At 36.2% G+C, this 18,061-nt stretch overlaps 1 protein-coding gene across 1 annotated transcript; it reads right to left on the bottom strand.

The window, feature by feature from the left end:
• Positions 1 to 16,178: 16,178 nt before the first annotated feature.
• On the bottom strand, positions 16,179 to 17,906 carry LOC132637543 (probable DNA-directed RNA polymerase). Its single transcript, XM_060354615.1, has one exon. The coding sequence runs from the start codon at positions 17,904 to 17,906 to the stop codon at positions 16,179 to 16,181; it is 1,728 nt and encodes a 575-aa protein (XP_060210598.1).
• Between the last annotated feature and the right edge of the window lie 155 nt (positions 17,907 to 18,061).

Genomic DNA, 18,061 nt, shown 5'->3' with positions numbered 1-18,061 from the left:
CTTATATATAGGTGTTGGGTCGGGTCACATAATGGGCCTTTAAGTGGGCCTTTTTTTTCCAGATTTTCGCGCAGGTTCGCGGGTTTCTCGCAGTCCGTTTTAAAATGCCCATAAATCCCTACTCCGATATTGTATCGGCGAAAGGTTTGTTGCATTGGAAAATACACTCGATGAACTTCAATTTTGATAGCTTACTCACTCCATAACTCCTCATGTGCTAGTAGATATATCTCGTTCAATTTGGACCAGAATTCTCGTCCGACATTCTACCAAGTTCTTCCCAAAGTTTCGACAACTTACTTCCTTCGACCCTTTTGATCCCGGAGCCTCTAGATTCTCTCTTAATACTTACTTAAAGTCTTTCTTAGGCTTATAAGTGTTCCATGGCCCCTCCGGGCTCACATTAGTTTACTAACGACACTAACGATACGAAATTCCTTCCAAGGTGTAACACCCGTTCGTCATGACTTATATCGCGCATAAACTCACGACGTTATCCTTCCATAAGCTCCTTTCTCGAAAACACGTCACGAGTAGGGAACATTCTTAGCTCCTGGGAAGGTGAGGGGCAACAAAGGTCGAACAGGTGCGCGAATATCCACCTGAACTTCATCTTCCATCCTTGTAGGGCATTTGTAGGCTCGAGAAGTCTAGGAACGAGGGATATTCCAAGTAAGCAATAATTTAAGAATTTGGGGTCATAGGAGTAAAATCGTCATTTTATGAATGTTGACACCTAATTTTTACCTTATAAAATACGTATTTTAATTTTCAAATTTCCTGAGTCCAAGACGGAGTGAGGATGCACCTCAAAAATCAAAATTTCAAAAATCCCGAGAAAGTTTTAAATTGACGTTTAAGTTACTGTTTAAGAGAAAATTGGCGAATATGAGAAATTACAAGTTATTTACTTTACGAACATGTTTTAAAATTAAGACAAAAATCCCACTCCGTCTAATTCAGAAAATCGCAAATTAAAAGGCAACGCATAAATTACGGCCTATTTAAGTGCATTTTGTTTTTACTTATTTGAAATAATATTCGAAACTATGTCGATATTGGGCTCGTTTTAAAGCTCATATTTTAAAACTACGCATTATGATTTTTTTTCTTCAAAATATTAGTTTACAAAGGCGTTTTAATTCAATACGTTATTTCTAAACCATGTATTTTATCTGAAAGTTATATTATGTTTTAAATAGGAGGAGTTAAGTTTTAAATTATGAACTTAACTTCCTCCCCCTCCATATGTCTGAGACACGTCATTTTTAACACTTAACCTAAAAAATTAGTCTCTCTTTGAGAGAATGTTGAGGCGGCGTTTAGGGTTCTGTGGTGGTGCCGCCATGGTTCCACCGTGTTTCTTCTCTTTTTATTTGACATCGCAGGTATTCCCCCACCTCTATGGTGGTGTGAGATGCCATGGACAAGGCCCATGAGGCCGTTTGTTATCTTATGCTCTCACACCAACTCCCAAAGGGGTGTGTTGTGGCAATTTGCTCATCGATTCTCTTTCCTTGTACTGTTGTTGTGATGTGTGAGGCTCTGATTGTTTTCCAACAGTCCTTTTGGATTGTGTACTGGTATTTTTGTTTGTTTCTGTGACTCATCGTACGATTTTCTTGCTGTTATTTTCGTATTTGTGCAAATTTTGGAATCGTTTGTCCTATTTTGTATTATTTGGCGTGATTTTAGGAGCCTTGTACTGTTATTACGATTTTGGATAAAATCCCTTTTGTTTTACTGATTTTTAAATTGAAAATTGTGGATTTGGAGGGGAAATTCATAGAAGGGTCTAGAACTTTCCTTTTTTGTCCCTAGGGTTCCTATAAATATTAAGTTCTTTGGCTATTTTCGGGGTTCAAAAATTTTGGAGATTTAGAGAGACTAGGGTTTCAAATATACCTAGTTTGAAGCTTTTTGAGTCTTTACTATTTTATACTGCAAAAATACGTACATATACACTACATATATACATATACACTACGAAATACATACTTATTATAGTATAAGATACAATATATAAGATATACAAGAGGAAAAAAATTCGAGAAAAAGGCTTGAAGGGTCTGTCTTGGCTTGGTGTTTGGCTAGTTGGTCTCCAATCCCTCCATTTTGATCCTAGGTTGCCATTTGAAAAGGTATTATCCTGTTTCGACTCACTTTCAATTCTGTTTGTAGTTTAAACCATGTATTTGTTGCTTCCTTAGTTATGGGTTAAGTGTTTATCTAGTTCATATACATGTTTTAGTGTTGTTTTTGATAGAAGGTTGACATTTCACCGTTTAGATTAGAATTTCCATTATGATTGAGTGACATTTCACTAATGTGAGGCTTTCCTCACAAATTTTGCACTACTTGGATCATATGGTTGATCTTTTGCTTATGAATCTGCCTATTTGAGTAGATGTTTAGTATGATGGGTTTATTATAGGATTCTTAGGCTTACAATGTAACAATTGAGTCTTAATATGCTATGTGGGATTGTTGTAGGTCCATGGTTACTATTTCATTACCTCTTTCTTGGGAACTCTAAAGTGTTTTAAAGGGTTTAAGGTTTTAAGAAGTCCATTGATGGTGTTTTGGTGTCGTTTGAATGAATTTGTGACTTAAATGGTTTAAGAACATGAACAAGGGCTTTTTTTTTTTTTTTTTGAGTTTTAGGGTCTGTCCCATTTTCCCTAGAAATAAAAATTGGTATGTCATTCTCTATGTTGAACTTAAAACTTGACAGTTTTGTAGTATCACCTTGTTAAAAAGATTTCTTAACATAGAAATGACTTTGAAGCATGCCTATTTGCTGTATTGTTAAAATTTTTTCATTAGAAGGAATCTGTCTTTGGCCTTATTAACTTGGCTTTCTGAAAACAAGAATAGAAGGAGAATAAGATAGCTAATTGTTTTAGCTTGTTTCTGTGTTTGCTTGGCCGTTTAAAATTCATTTTCACATGATATGCTCACCTAGACTAAGTAAGATATTAGGAGTCTTAAAGATAATTTGGAAGACCAAAATATGATGTATATATTCTCAAATGCTGTCTATTTGTGAAAACTGGAGGTTGTCTTATCATTTGTCTTTCTTGTGGTGCTTTTTAGTTTAAAACTATGCCTAGTATGCTTATTTGGACCTAGAATAGACTCCATGTCCTTTTTTTAAAAAAATATTTTTAACTTGGTTCCTTATGTTTGTGTCATGTCAACATCCTAAATCATGCTCCATTTGGTGTTTCCATGATCTTAACCTGTCTGTGTGATCTCTCCCTTGTGTTTAGTCTGAAAAATGGACTTAATCCTAAACCACTATCTATGCTATCTTAAACTACATTTGTATTTGTGTGCTACATGTTTGGCTTAGTTGGAATATCATGTCCTTAGAGGTGTTATTTGAAACCCTTTTATGTTGCTAAAAATTTGGTCTAGATCCTATACTGTCTGAATGAACCGCTTTGGTGCCTTGTTCATTTTTTGCTTTGCTATGTTTGCACCTATGTGTGATTACTTGAGTTTGGCTGTAATCCTTGGATCTAGTCCTTTGGCCTATGAAGGATTCCATGCTCCCTTTAGACCTTAATATGACTCCATAAGTTTTGCCCTTTTGGATAGGACCTATGTACCTTTAAACTTGTTTGAGACCCGCTTAACTTGCTATGAATGACCTCTTTATGCAAATTCTTGGAAATGAACTTGTGCGTAATCTCTTGCACCACTGTTGATATCTTATTTGGATTTATTGACTTACCTTATTTGCTATTTGAAACCTGCTAGACTTAAAACTAGACTGAATTAGACATTGCTTGAAAATTTAGCACTATGGTATCTTGTTTAGAAAAACTGGAGAATGGTTTGGTGTCTGATCTGTTATTGTTGGTCTAAAATGAACCTCTAACCTGCTTGTCCACCATTTTAATATTTCCTGTGTGGTCTTGTATGTTTCAACTTGGCACCTTTGAGTCACTTGTGCATTTCTGGGAGTTAGTAGTGATTCAGTCCTCATTTGAGACCTTGTTATATTGATAGAACGTATCTTTTGGCCCTGCATTAAGCTTAAACTAGATTAAAATTGAATCATGCACTTGTGATTACCGCTGTAATCTTCTGGTTTGCATTAGATGATTTAAAAAGGCTTAAGCTTGGTTCAAACTGGTAAAATGGTTTCCTCAAAATTGAACTCTGTGCATTTCTTATACTCTAACTGATTGTCCATGTGATATATAAGTCTTGATTGCCTCTGTGTGCTCCCAGTGTGATACCTAATACTTGTTTATTTCTTGATTTGTTTAAAACTTATGTGTGGTACTTGTGTGCTTCCCTTTGATCTTTTAGTTGTGACTTACCCTGCTTGGTTTTTGTTTTTGCCTATCACTATCACTTCCTTGCCATCTTATCTATTTGGAATGACACTACAACACCTAGCTGTGCTCTATTTTTATTTGATCTTGCATATTTTGAGCACTGGTGTAATCTTTCTGTTTCTGGGTATTGTTGTATAAAGTCTAGTTGAGTTTTGCTTTTCTGTCTGAGGTTTGAGATGTTAATTAGCCTAGTGTCACTTCTGATTGAATTCTGGACCCTTTTCTATGCTCTAAAATCAACTAGAAACTTTAGGACTTAGCCTAAAATAAAGTGTTCTTGGGTAAGGAATTGCTTGTGAGATTCTGGGATGAGGCTTTGACTCTGATTTCTGGGAATGGATGATATACAAGGGTGTATATCATGGATATTGAGAAGGTGACCCTGTTTTGAACCATTGGAAAGATGTATATGGGGGGGGGGGGGGGGTGTATATTTTGTATATGCTTTGACACTTAGTAAATTTTGGGGCATTCTCCCTCTTGGGCTATCCTGTTTGAGCCTCCAATATACTCTTGGGCCTGTATACTTCATATTCGGGCCATTCATTCGATATACATGATCTGTTAATTATTATCTTATACGGGCCAAGCCCAACAAATGTGTAATTCATTTTTTAGCCTTGTAATAATTTAATTTCCGTACTTATTTTCAAGTTATGAACATGTACTAATATTACGTATGCCCTTGTCTATTTTTACCATTCCGAACCCGTTGGTGGGTCCCAACGGGGCCACCTAACTTATCTAGATCGAGTCAATCCAACTTGGAGCAAAATGGAGCATACGATGGAGTTAAGATGAACCTAATTGTATAAACATTTTTCTTTTGCGCTTGGTCGGCCCAAATTCTCTATCTCCTTTAATTACGCACTTTAAATTATTATTTGCGCAATTACTATGTCAATTGGAACCTTATGAGTTATATCACGTATTTAGAATCGCCAAAAAATGATTTTTACAAACTAATTGACACTAACTTGTGATAAATAGCATGAAAAATGGACTGATTTGGACTTATGGACTATAACTGCCGAAATTGTAAGACTGAGGGACTGAAGTTGACATTTATTGGACATGTGGACTGATTTTGGACAAAATTTATGAGACTAATTATGATTATTTAGACTTAGACTAAAAAATAAAAATTGACTTAGAAAAGCATAGAAATAAAAATGGACTATATATATGTATGTAGTATATGGACTATAATAGTGTATTCTTAATTATTTTCTCAAAAACTACTTTCTTACAGTTCGAAATATTTTTTTTCTTAAAACTTTTTGGGTGGACTTTCGTAGAGTCCTACTTAGGCTAAGAGCCTTCAGGTATTAGCCTAAATGTTCTAGTCCGACACCCTAAATGCCCAATTTTGGGTAAAATTTTACCACTTTTGGTTCTTGAAATGTGGTATTTTTGCATGAATGACTAATTTCTGTTTGCGGAAATATAAAACAAAACTATTTCTATCATAACCAATTTATATCTACATAGACATACTATTAGAACCAGTAGGTCAACCGTATTTTACGGATACTTAATACCGGGGTGCCTTACACCTTCCTCGGGGGATCACCAGAACCCTTACCCATACTTTGGTTAGATTAGGATTCTTTTTTTTTAAAAAAAAAACTTAATTGCTTTAAATGAATCCTTTTCGAACTGGTTTTCTTAATTTCCTAAAAATAAGGTGGCGACTGTAGCGTGTGATATTTTTTCTGATTCGTATTTGCACTTGCCTCATTTTAAAAGGAAAGTGTCCCGGAGAAGTACGGTTGTCAATCGTACTGGGAAAAAGGAAAAAATATACTTCTACGTAATGATACTCTAAGTGGACTTATTTTTAGAGTCGCCACCTAATTTTTAGGAAATTAGGAAAAACCGAGTCGAAAAGGGTTCATTTAAACAATTATTTTTTATTTTAAAAGAAACCTAATGTACGCAGAGTCTGGGTAAGGGTTCTGGTGATCCCCCGGGGAAGGTGTTAGGCACCCCGGTATTAAGGATCCGCTCAATTGCGGTTTACCTACGGGTTCTAATAATGTGTTTATATAGATATAAATTAGTTTGTGATAAAAATAACTTTTGTTTAATATTTCCGCTAATAAATATTAGTCATTTATGCAAAATAGCGCATTTCAAGAATCAAAAGTGGTAAAATTTTACCCAAAATTGGGCGTTTAGTGGGTCGGACTAGAACACTTAGGCTAATACTCGAAGGCTCTTAGCCTAAGTAGGACCCTACGTAAGTCCACACCAAAATACTTTTGAATATATATATATATATATATATATATATATATATATATATATATATATTTTAGTACAAAAAATAGTTTTTAACAAAAATAGTTTTCTAAGCATATAACTCATATATTAATAGCATACTATATAGTCCATTTTATTCTTGTGCTTTAGTCAAGATTTAGCCAAATTTTATTTTTTATTTTAAGTCGAAATAGCTATAATTGGTTCCACAAGTTAGTCCAAATCAATCTATACGTTCAAGTTTCCATGATTTTATGAAATTGGTCGTCATAGTCCAAATCGTATCAAGTTAATCCATTTGAAACTATAGGTCTTATTAAAGTTTGCAAAATTAGTTTTATATAGTTTCAAAAATCAGGTTTTAGGCAACTTTAAACGCGAGATAACCTTAAGGATTCCAATTGATAGATAAATACACAAGTATAGAACTTAAATGCGTAATAAATTAGGAGATAGGGATATTGGGCCGACCAAGCCCAATAGGAATATATTATGCATTTGAGAAATCCTCCGGTCCAAACGTATGCTCCATTTTTGCTCTAAGTTGGGTTGACTTGATCTAGATATGTTGGTGGGCCTCGTTGGGGCCCACCAACGGGTTTAGGTGGACAAGAATGCAAATAGGCATACATGATATTAGTATACGTTCACAAATAAAATTAAGTACAGATTTAAAGGGCCATAATAACTATTACAATGCGAAAAAATGAATTACATCAAACTTGGCCTAAGCCATATGATAATGAATTGCCGAGACAAAATCTAAACAAACAATGATGACCCAAGTTTTAAAAGTGCAGATAATCGGCCCAATTACGAATAACAAGTCCAAGCTACCTTTTTCGAATTTTTTCTAAGCTGTAGTATACATAGTATATCACATATATACTTACTAAGATAGAGAGCAAAACCCATGAAAGGCATACCCTCTATATACTTCAATATACTATATATCAACATATATAAATCCTCTAATGTCAACTTAGCTCAAGACAAGAAACTTCAAATCTACCTAGCAATCCCACAGTCCCCAAAACCCATGTTTTAGCTATTAAGCAAGGCTAAACAATCAAGCACAGTTGCAACGCTAGCTATCACAAAAAAAAAAAAAAATGTCGTAGAGTACTTCAACAAACACCAAATCAGGAGACAAATAGTTTCAGGAAATGCAAGGATGGATAAGGAAAAGCACAACAAGTGTTTTGAGACTTGGAAAACAGCAATGGCATAGTTAGCAAAGGCCCAACAATTTTCATGATAGCAAGCAAGTAGCTACAACAGTAAAAAGGGTAAAGAAACAAAGTAGTACAAAATTGAGGGGGTGAGGAGAAGAATAAGGCCTAGGTCCCAATCAGTATGGTTCAAGTTATTAGCAATTATCAAGGATAGGATGATGAACTATTTAGCCCAGAATTTATTTCAGTCAAATAAGGAACTTAAACCAAATGCTAGAAAGTCATCTTCTACCTATTCAGCACTTACCAAGGAGTCAACAGAGGCAAACTTCACAATCTCAATTTATTTTTTACTATTTTTTAGCTTAGGCAGATATTAGTATCAAGTGAACTCAAAATGTAAGTTCCTTAATATTCCCTAAACTTCTAAATCCTATTTTTGATTCAGTCATTACTCACAAAGATCTTTAACTAGTTAGCAGTTTTATAGACAACATTAACAGGTTCTTAAAATGATAGTTTAGCTTAGTTCCATTATCAAGATAGGCATATGCACAAACACAGGAAACAAGCAGGGTCTTAAGGTGCAATGAGTAGTTAAGACAGGGTCCAAAGCCATAACAAAGTAAAAGAAAAATACGAGACTGCCCTAAGTGTAAGCATGATCTTAGTTGCAGTCCCAACAGGTTCCCAGTAGTAGGAAACTCATGTCGAAACAGTTATAGGTCCATAAAAAATCCAGACTATGGTTGGGAAAGGTCAGGATACTATTCTGGGTTCCAAAAGCATTATACTAAACATGTCTTGATTCAAGCAAGCAAACAAAAATGGGAAATCATACATATGAACCACAGGAACTCACCATCAAGCTATAAAAACAGGCACACATAAGCAGGTGTTATATTTTTTTTTTAAAGCAGTTTTGACTTCAGTTTTTGACTTTACACTAGTTCAACAACTTCTAAATTTTACAGGTTCATAGTATGGCTTCAAACGGGGGATTTAGATCAAACTTAGTCCAAAATAATGGTATAAGTAAAAATATGAATTTGGACCATAGCAACTATCACAACTTCCAAACACTTAGGCAGAATCTTAAAGGGAAAGTTTGGTTTTAAACCAACTCTCAAGTTTTAGCATGGTTCAACAGTTGGCAAAGGGGGTGCATGCACATGTAAAGGCAAGTTATGGACAGCATCCTATGACTAACTCAGCAAGGACAGGATCCATAAGGTTATTCAGAAGCCTCGAAGATCATGTTAACGAGGCATGAAACTATCCTAGGCCTTTAACAATGTCAGACATGGTTCAAGCAAATAGGAGGAAGAATGCATATGAGACAATCTCAGATTTCACAAGCAAATGACAAGGGGAAGGTGTACCACAAAAGCAAGTATCCTACTCAGTCCTTTAAAACAACCTTAGTCATAGTTTAGACTTCCTACACTTAGGATATTAGGGGATCATATTAGACAAAGAGAACCAAGTAATCTAGGAGCAATCCAAGTGCAAAATACCGGTCACAGGTGACAAACCACCATAAATATTGCAAACAAGTAGCCAATATTTTTATTAGATAGAACAGTGGTCCATTAGTCACAAACAAGTCAAGAGTGAAAAGAGATTTCAAATAGGGGAAATGACCGGTTTCAAGAATCCTAAAACTAAAGCAAAGAAATTCATGGCACTGTCCTAGGTACAAGAGATGGTTCAATAGACAGAACTTGATCCAAACAAACAAATAAGGTCAAGTAACTGGACACTACAGGTGAGTCAAACACAAACAGGACCACTTAAACTTGGTTTCAGTTTTAAGATTCACTTTAGGCTACTAGGTGGTTATGTTAAGTAAAGGGACTAAGCAAGCTATTGTAATATCAGTGTAAGGAGAGTACAAGACATAAATGGCAAGACATATGGACACTGCAAACAAGTGAAAAATAGGGCAGGGGATAGGAATAAGATAAAGTCACCAACAATACTAGCCTTTTCCCTGATCCATTATTCCATTTTTTAAGTCAAGAACACAAGTTCTTCTCCTACAGTCTTGAAAATCAGATGGCCAAAATGAGAAATCCAAATTCATTTTAGAAGTTCTTAGCATTAATAGGTTCCATACTTTCCAAACCCCTTTCAAGGCCAAGTTACAAGTTATTTTCGAAAAATTTGAAAGGTCATTTTCTAGAAAAATCAGTTGCCATAGACTTCAAATAGAACAAGCCAAATAAGTAGAGGCCATGGACATCTTTAGTTTAAGCTGGGTAATCATCATAGAGAAACAAGGGTATATTTCAGATTTTTCAAAATCATTTTTTTTAAAGTTCAAGATCAGTCTTAGAGAGTGTTATAGGGTCTATATACAACAGACATTACTATATGCTAAAAAACAACAGGAAACTCCAGAAATACTTGAGCATACCAAAACACAACCTATGTTGGAAAACCATTTTTTATCCAGTTTTATACCTAAAGTTTTTCAAGTTATTTCAAAAGAATACAAAGTATTACAAGACATCTTTTGGACCAGACTTTAGTCATTCAATGAAAGAAAACAAACTCATTTTTTGGTCTCAAAACAGTTTCAAACAAAGAATGAAAAGATTTACTTTCAAAAACCACTTTCTAAACTTTTTGACCCTTAAAAACTCATTTATTAAACTCTAAGCTATAATAAGCAAGTGTCAATCTCCATTCTCTAGACTAGAATCAATAACTAAGATGATAAAACTCAAAAGACCAAAAAAAAAAAAAACTATCACAAACCAAAGGACTTTAGAACCTAATGAAACAGTAACAACATAACAAGAATCAGAGAAGAACCACCTTAATAACCTTAGAAACAACACTATACTTCACAGAAAAATGACATGATAAGTTCATATCTCCTAAGATCCATTATAACTATAAGCTGAAATAGACCGTTTTCCTCATTTTAAAAACCATTGTTTCAAACACCAATATCAACTAACAACACCCTAATCCACATAACATCATCATCATAACATAGATAAGCTATTCAACAGCTAATAAACAGGGAAATAGCAAGCATAACCCAAACTTCAATAAACAGATTTCAAACACATAGAGACAACTTAAAATAGAGTAAATAAGGTGGAATAGGAGTATTACCTTTTTGAAGGGAAACCTAAGGATCAAAGGTTAGAGATTGGATCAACACTTCAAGCCAAACAACCAAAAGAACCACAAACAAGCTAGTTTCTTGTAGTGTTTAGTAATATAGGTAATTTAGAGTAGTGTTTAGTAAAATAGGTAATTTAGAGTGGTGTAATCTTTGTAATATATTGTAATAATAGTGTAATGGTAGTATATATGTAGTGTGATGTAGTATTTTTTAGGAAGGTAAAGACTAGTAGGATTTCTTTTGTGTCATGAGTTTTTTTTTCCAGAAAAAATCCCCTTCTTTTGGTCATGAGACTTTCTATATATAGTATATCCGAGTAGGGTTTAGGGGGCAAAGGGGTATAAAATCATTTTCCGCAGATTCCCCCTCAAATCTTAAACCTTCAATTCAAACAATTCGAATTTTAGCAAGGGACAAAAGAATTTTTCAACCAAATTACCACAATTAGTACCATGACCAATCAGAAATGGTACACATCACACAATCCAACAAAACTATAGCTTATTGTACAAAAAATTTAAGCAAAAATCTCGTAAAATTTAGAATCAACCGAATAGTACACCTAGTCATCAAATAGGACAAATAATAATGAATTTTAATGGTAAAATCGTACAAAGGTAGGATAGAAACCCTTAAACCGTACCCAAATCGATAAATTCCCCCATGGGTGTTTGCTTCCACGTGATAGAGTGCATAAGATTGCTAAGGACTCGAGGTCCCACCCATGGTAACTCTATCACAGCAAAACCCGGGTAACATCCATAAAAATGAGTGAATCGAGCATATAAAAGTAAATTTCGAAGGGAAAGAAACCTGTAAATCATGAGATTTAGGACTAAACCCCTAAAAGATCCGGCGAAAATAGCCATGAAATCAGCCATGGAGGCGGAACCCTAGAGGTTACCTTAAGATCGATCGCCCGAAGAAAAGAAGTAAAGGTCGGGCCCATAAAAAATGAAAATGGGGGGTCATCCCCATTTTTTTCAAAAATAAATCCCCCTCAAGATTTTTAAAAGTTAATTTTAAAAACCCCTCTTAATTTAAATCAACTAATAACTAAAAAAAAAATATAAAAAACGTATAACTAACTAAAATAGTTTTGTTTAGGCTAATTTAAAATTTAAAACTCGTAAGTTTAGAAAATTAGCTTCGAAACGAGCCCCATATTGATATAGTTCCTGATAATTTTAGTAATGTAAAACAAATGTGGTCAAAATGAGCCGTAATTCATCCTTCATCTTAATTAACAATTTTTCCGAGTTAGATGGAGCGAGATATTTATCTTCTTTTCAAATCATGTTTGTGAAAGTAAATAACTCGTAATTTCTTGTAATTGTTATTTTTTATTAAAATAATAATAAACGTCAATTTTGCAATTTTCGCGGGATTTTTAAATTTTAAAATTTTAAGGGCATCCTTACTCCGTCTTGGACTCGAAAAATATGAAAATTAAAATATACATTTTATGAGGTGAAAATTGGGTGTCAACAGTGACTCTAAAATAAGTCCATTTAGAACACCATCCACGTAGAAGTATATTTTTTCCTTTTTCCCGGTACGATCGACAACCGTACTTCCCCGGAACACTTTCCCTTTTAAATGAGGCAAGTGCAAATATAAATCGGAAAAAATAGAACCGCTACAATGAATATCATTCATGTTTCTCAATTAATGCTACTTAACCTCTTTTTATAGAAATCAAGGTGTATGTAAGTCAAACTTACCTTACTAGTTCATATTCCTTATTATCAAAGCCTAAAAAGTTAACCCATTTGGAAACAAAAGGGTTTAGGCTTAGAACTTATTATTATTCTAGGTCTTGCAATAAATAAGCCATTTTGAGTTACTATTTACTCTAGGTCGACAATACCACTTTTACCCAATTGTCTCTTAAGAATTTTAGAACGAACCTTCATTTAATGCATTTCTATAACCATAAATGGTGTAAGAAGAAAGAGAGAATGAAATGGAGTTGAAATGAGGGATATAAGGAGGTTACCTTCCCAAACATTCAAGTCTCTAAGGCTGGAATATCCTCAGGTGGTGGCTGTAGCTTTGGGAAATGAGAGTTTTAGGTCAAGTCCTGAGATGGGGCTTTAAATAGGTCAACCACTGGTTGTTTACCGCTTCAACGGTTAGTCAACCGCTATAGCAGTACCGTTTCGGCAACATCTAGACCGTAGAAGTGATCCACTGGGACTTTTCCTGCTTTCGCTTTAGTGGAGCATGGGTCGCTGAGGCGTGACCGTTATGGCGGTCCGCCTAGAACTGGGGCAATCTGACTGGGTCCATTGGCTGAAATTTGATATTTTAATTCCTACTCACACGGCGAGTCCTGTTAGGCTAGATGTTCACTAGGGGTACATAACGAACCGAACAAGTCCAGGATGTCAAAGTTGTGAATCTTTCGGAATTACGGTAACAACTAAATGGGTCATTACATCAGATACCAATTAAACAACTATTCATCCTCGAACGGCAAGGGGCGGACAAAGGCGCATGGGAAGGTAAGCACATGAAATAGTTAGTTGCGTTGATTTGGAACAACTTTATCTTGCGGAAGTCTATGCCAGCTATATAATAAGAAGTCTTTATTTAAATTAGCTCGAATAAACAAAAGGCGCGAAAGAAGTAACACCCAACTGAACAGATCATCGTAGGATACATTATCACTCCCGTCTAGACTTATCAATAAAGGTCATCATGTGCGAATTTAATTTTAGTAGCGTAAAATTAGTGATGGCTCGACTAATGTTTTCCACGAGGGAATTTGCAAGGGTAATAACTCAAATGAACCAAATTTTTAGAAAATCGAACGTCTACCAATCGTAGGTCTACCAGGGACACTAGGTAAGGGCATTAAACTCGGGTCACAAATTAAATGAATTCAATTACTGCGAATTCTAAGGGCCCGGTTCAGCGGTACCACGGGCGCGTTAAGACAGCCGTTGGAGCAGCCATTACGAAATCAGAAAATAAAAGGCCTTTCACCCTTCCACCTTCCTACTTCACCAAATACACTCCCTCAAACTACCGATTTTCTCTCTAAATCCCACCCCAGATACAGCTCCCCAATTCCATTCTAACATAAATACCCCCCTCCCCAACACCCTCTACTTCATCCTACACTTCTCTAAATCACAACTCACAAAAGGAGGATTTTTTTTGAAAAGGCATTCCCCTAATTTGTCCATTCTCTCCCAAAACTTTGAATTTTAAGATATGTAATCGCTTCCTATAACTCGTAACATGAATAAAAGATTTCAATTTCTATTTTTAATGCTTCCATGCACTGATATTTTTTGTAACCCAAAGTTAAGAGTTGAGGGTTTTGATTGTTGGGGTTGGTGGGTTGGTAGAATCCGAATCTTTTGAGTCGTCTAGTGTTAGATTAGTCTCAATATCACAAAATGCTTCGATTTAATTTAGATTTGGGGTAGAAGACTTGAATATAGTAAAGGGTATGTTCCTGAAGTGGGTTTTGAATTTCTTGTCGATTTGGGTGATGTTAGTAGCTAGAAATAATCATACTTTAGTTGAAAACACCATGCATGCTATAATAGGTAACGATCTGTGCGTGAAAATTAGTTTGGTCAAATTTTTGAGGTCTTTGGGTTTTGGAAAGTCGGGGTCTGTTTGGAGAAGACGAGTCCGCTTCAGCAGTCCGAGGACCGCTGGGGCGGCTCCGCTATAGCGCCCATAGGATCGCAGGCACAGTTGAGGAAGTAACAACAGGGGTGTTATATCCCGTATTTTTGCACATTTGGAAAATTCGAAATAATTTTTGACTTGTAAAAAATAAGGCCACATTTTGATTTTATTGAATATATATGTGTTGTTCATGAAAATAATGACGCGGAAATATGGAGGAAGGCTAAGGGCGAAATTAGAATTTTGGAAATTAGTTTTATGACTTACAAAATATTAACTAAGTAGATGGGCTAGAAAAAAAAAAAGAAAGGAGAGGCCCAAACCAATAGGGGTGGCCGGCCATGGAGAGGAGAAAAAGGGCCCAAGCCCATGTAAATTTAATCCAAGATTAATAAATATATAAAAGGGCCACCATTTGTCTTCATTTTTAGAACTTTCAAGAAAACAATGGAGAGCACCACAAAGAAAGGCCATTCGGCCATATAGAAAAGAAAGAAATTTTTTTCAAGCCTTCCAACTTTGATCCCAAAAATCATAATTTTCTAGTATTCCTACTAAGTTCGAGACCCTCTTCAACGTGGTATAATTATTTTAGCAAGAAAAGCACTTTGGTGGCAAGTAAAGAATTTGAATAAAAAGGTAAAAATTCTATCTCTTTTTTAAGGAAGATTTATACATGTTATAGTGAGTAGAATTGAATGGAAAATATGGAGATGATGTGTGTGGTGTGTGAGCCGTGTGTGTGTGTGTGGGTGTGTGGTGTGGCCGTGTGGTGTCTTTTGGTGAAGGAAGATGAATTAAATTTATTTAGTACGTTAATTATGTTGTTGTGGCCTTGTGATGTAAATGGAAGAATAATAGTTCAAGTTGGCATGAAAATTGGTTGTTAAGTTGTTGTAGGAAATTATGTGATTTTATTATTAGTTTTATGTAATTATGGGAATGGAGTTGTTAAGGTGCAATTGTTGTTGTTGTTGATGAAATTGGAAGATAAAAATGTGTTGTGAATGTTTGTGTCGAAGATTGGAGGTTTCGGGTGAAGTATGGTTTTTGGTGGGATTGTTGTATATTTTGTAGAATTGTATGAAATGCTTTTGAATTGGATGACCTCCTCTAGCAATTTCTCTACCCCTTCCCCTGAGGGGGCTGCCCCTACAACTTTATTCTCAACAGTATAGACTCGTAGCGTGAGCCTAACGATACTACTCTCCTCGTACTTTTTAGCGAACTCATTTAGTGTGGATACTATATCCCCATAGACTGTACTTATGGGGAGCAGTTTACCATCATCTCCATACAGCCGAATAGCATGCCCCACGGTTACAGTTACATCTGGATTCTCCAGGTCAAAGCCAATCGTGAACTTTGCGTACCCTGATGATGGTAAAGAGGGGTAAGCAAAGAGATACAACATGTGAACGACGGCCAGACTGAGAAGGCACACTTCATTCCCAAGCGGGGAGGGTTTGAACGTCATGTTCGCCAGGATCAATGTTAGGTGTTTAGTATTTACTATTTCTGTTTTCTCGACCCTACCTAAGTACTGAGCTACCAATCCCTTACTACTACCATCGTTTATTGCTTCATTTTCTTTCATGGGTGTAGCGCATTTTTTCTCATTCCTTCCGGAAAAAACCGGACCTTATCCCCGAATTTCAACCACATGTCTAAATGACCTACATAATCCTGTGATACGCCGGATATACTACTAGCATAGCTCTCGTATGAGAGAAGTAGCGCCTTCATCCTTTGTCTCCATGTTGCCTCCATTTTTTTGCTAATACCATCTGGCATATTATTTTCCAAGTAATTCTCCAGCTCACCAATAGGTATTACACGCCCCGAACCCCCACCATGGCTCCAGCCCTCAGGCGAGGAGCCTTCGGCATTCCAAATCAAATTTGCGTATATCATATCATTTATAATTGCTAGCGGCGGCCCCAATTCCAAAATGGCATCGGCATAAAGAGAAGGGAGTTTCCTGCTATAGTGAGGTGTAGTTAGAAAGTTGTCGTGTACTGTATATATTGGTCCTCCCTCTATCAGCATTTTCTCTACTACAAGCATCGCAATATAGGCATCCTTCTGATGGATGAAGTTGACGAAGGTTGAGACCTCTGTCTTCCTACGATCTCTATTATCGGTATGAACTCTGAGACTTATTTGTCTCCTTTTATGATTGCGATCATAAACTGTGATTTTGACGACATCACTCTTCATATAATCTTGTGATGTACGAAAGTATGGCACAACATAATAAACAGGTACACCCTTAGCGGCGGCGAACCACCCAATATTCCTGATCAAGCTGGTTAGGCTGTCCATGCCTTTGTATTTCTCCTTCCAGAACTTAAAGCAAAGTGAGGCTAGTATGTGACTATCCAACAAATTGATGTGCTGCGACAAGCTTTTATGTATATCGGAGCTTGTGTTCATGAGTGTTTTTCCATAAATCATTGGCATGAAAATACTTTTCACCATCTTCCGATCCATCTTCCGCACCACTATTAGTGATAGACTATTATTACCAAGTTCTCTTACAATGTACTCTTTGACTTCGGAAAGGATATTCGTATAAATATCTTTGATTTTCTTATCTTTGGAAGGCAAGAGATTCGTGCTCTTCGCCATATCTTCATCCAACAAAAAGTAGCTCATAATCTGGAAAGCACTCGCGGATGCGTCTTTGGTAACTGGGAACCCCTCTATTTTCTTTTTTACCAGCGCCTTTTGCGCGGCAATGAACTGAAAGTGGTGCCGCGCCTCTCGACCAAGCAGAATAGGATCAACCCGACCCTGCATTTCTGCCTCTCCCAGACTTTCGTTAAAGGATATTCCAGCTTCCTCCAGGCTGGGGTAAGACTTATAGTGGTATAAAAGGGCCTCCATAACCTCGTCCGAGTCTGCGGGCATTTCAGGATTGCTAAACGCAAAGTTAATAAGACTTCTTGAGAGATCACGCTCGTGGAAATGCAGGAGCCCGCAGCGGTAGATTCTCCCCCTGAAGTCGAGAAAGGCAGGCAAATCTATTTTATAACCCTTGTAGGCCTTTGCAAGCTTGAGCATACACCGCTCATAACGGGCGCGCTGTACCTGTTTTGTTAACTGATTTATCAATTCGCTAATACCCCCTATTTTTTGGAAAGTACCTGTATCAACGAGATGACAATCCCTAACCTCTTTATATAGATTTGCTATATTCATATGAGAAAGATAACCCGGTAGGAGATGCCCATTATCAATAAAGTCTGCCTCTTTTTTTTCAATACATGCCAAGACATCGCTGTTGATTTCAAATGCCTGATTTTGAAGCGTGTTCATTACTTTGCACAGACTCTCACTATCATTGATTTGAATCAACAAATGATGTATGTCACCCGTAAGAAGGCTGTAGCTGGTACCACTATAACGCCCGCTTAAGTAACCCCCTTCTAGATCGGACAGGTCTTTTACTTGACGGCCGATGTGAAATTTGG

The sequence above is a fragment of the Lycium barbarum genome, chromosome 4, assembly GCF_019175385.1.
Source record: "Lycium barbarum isolate Lr01 chromosome 4, ASM1917538v2, whole genome shotgun sequence".
NCBI classification, from domain to species: domain Eukaryota; kingdom Viridiplantae; phylum Streptophyta; class Magnoliopsida; order Solanales; family Solanaceae; genus Lycium; species Lycium barbarum.
The sequence above is the reverse complement of the archived record's forward strand: the minus strand, read 5'-3'. Positions and strand labels throughout refer to the sequence as shown.

Excerpts from the sequence above, each read along its gene's own strand:
- LOC132637543 (XM_060354615.1), bottom strand. The coding sequence starts at position 17,906 with ATGAACACGCTTCAAAATCAGGCATTTGAAATCAACAGCGATGTCTTG.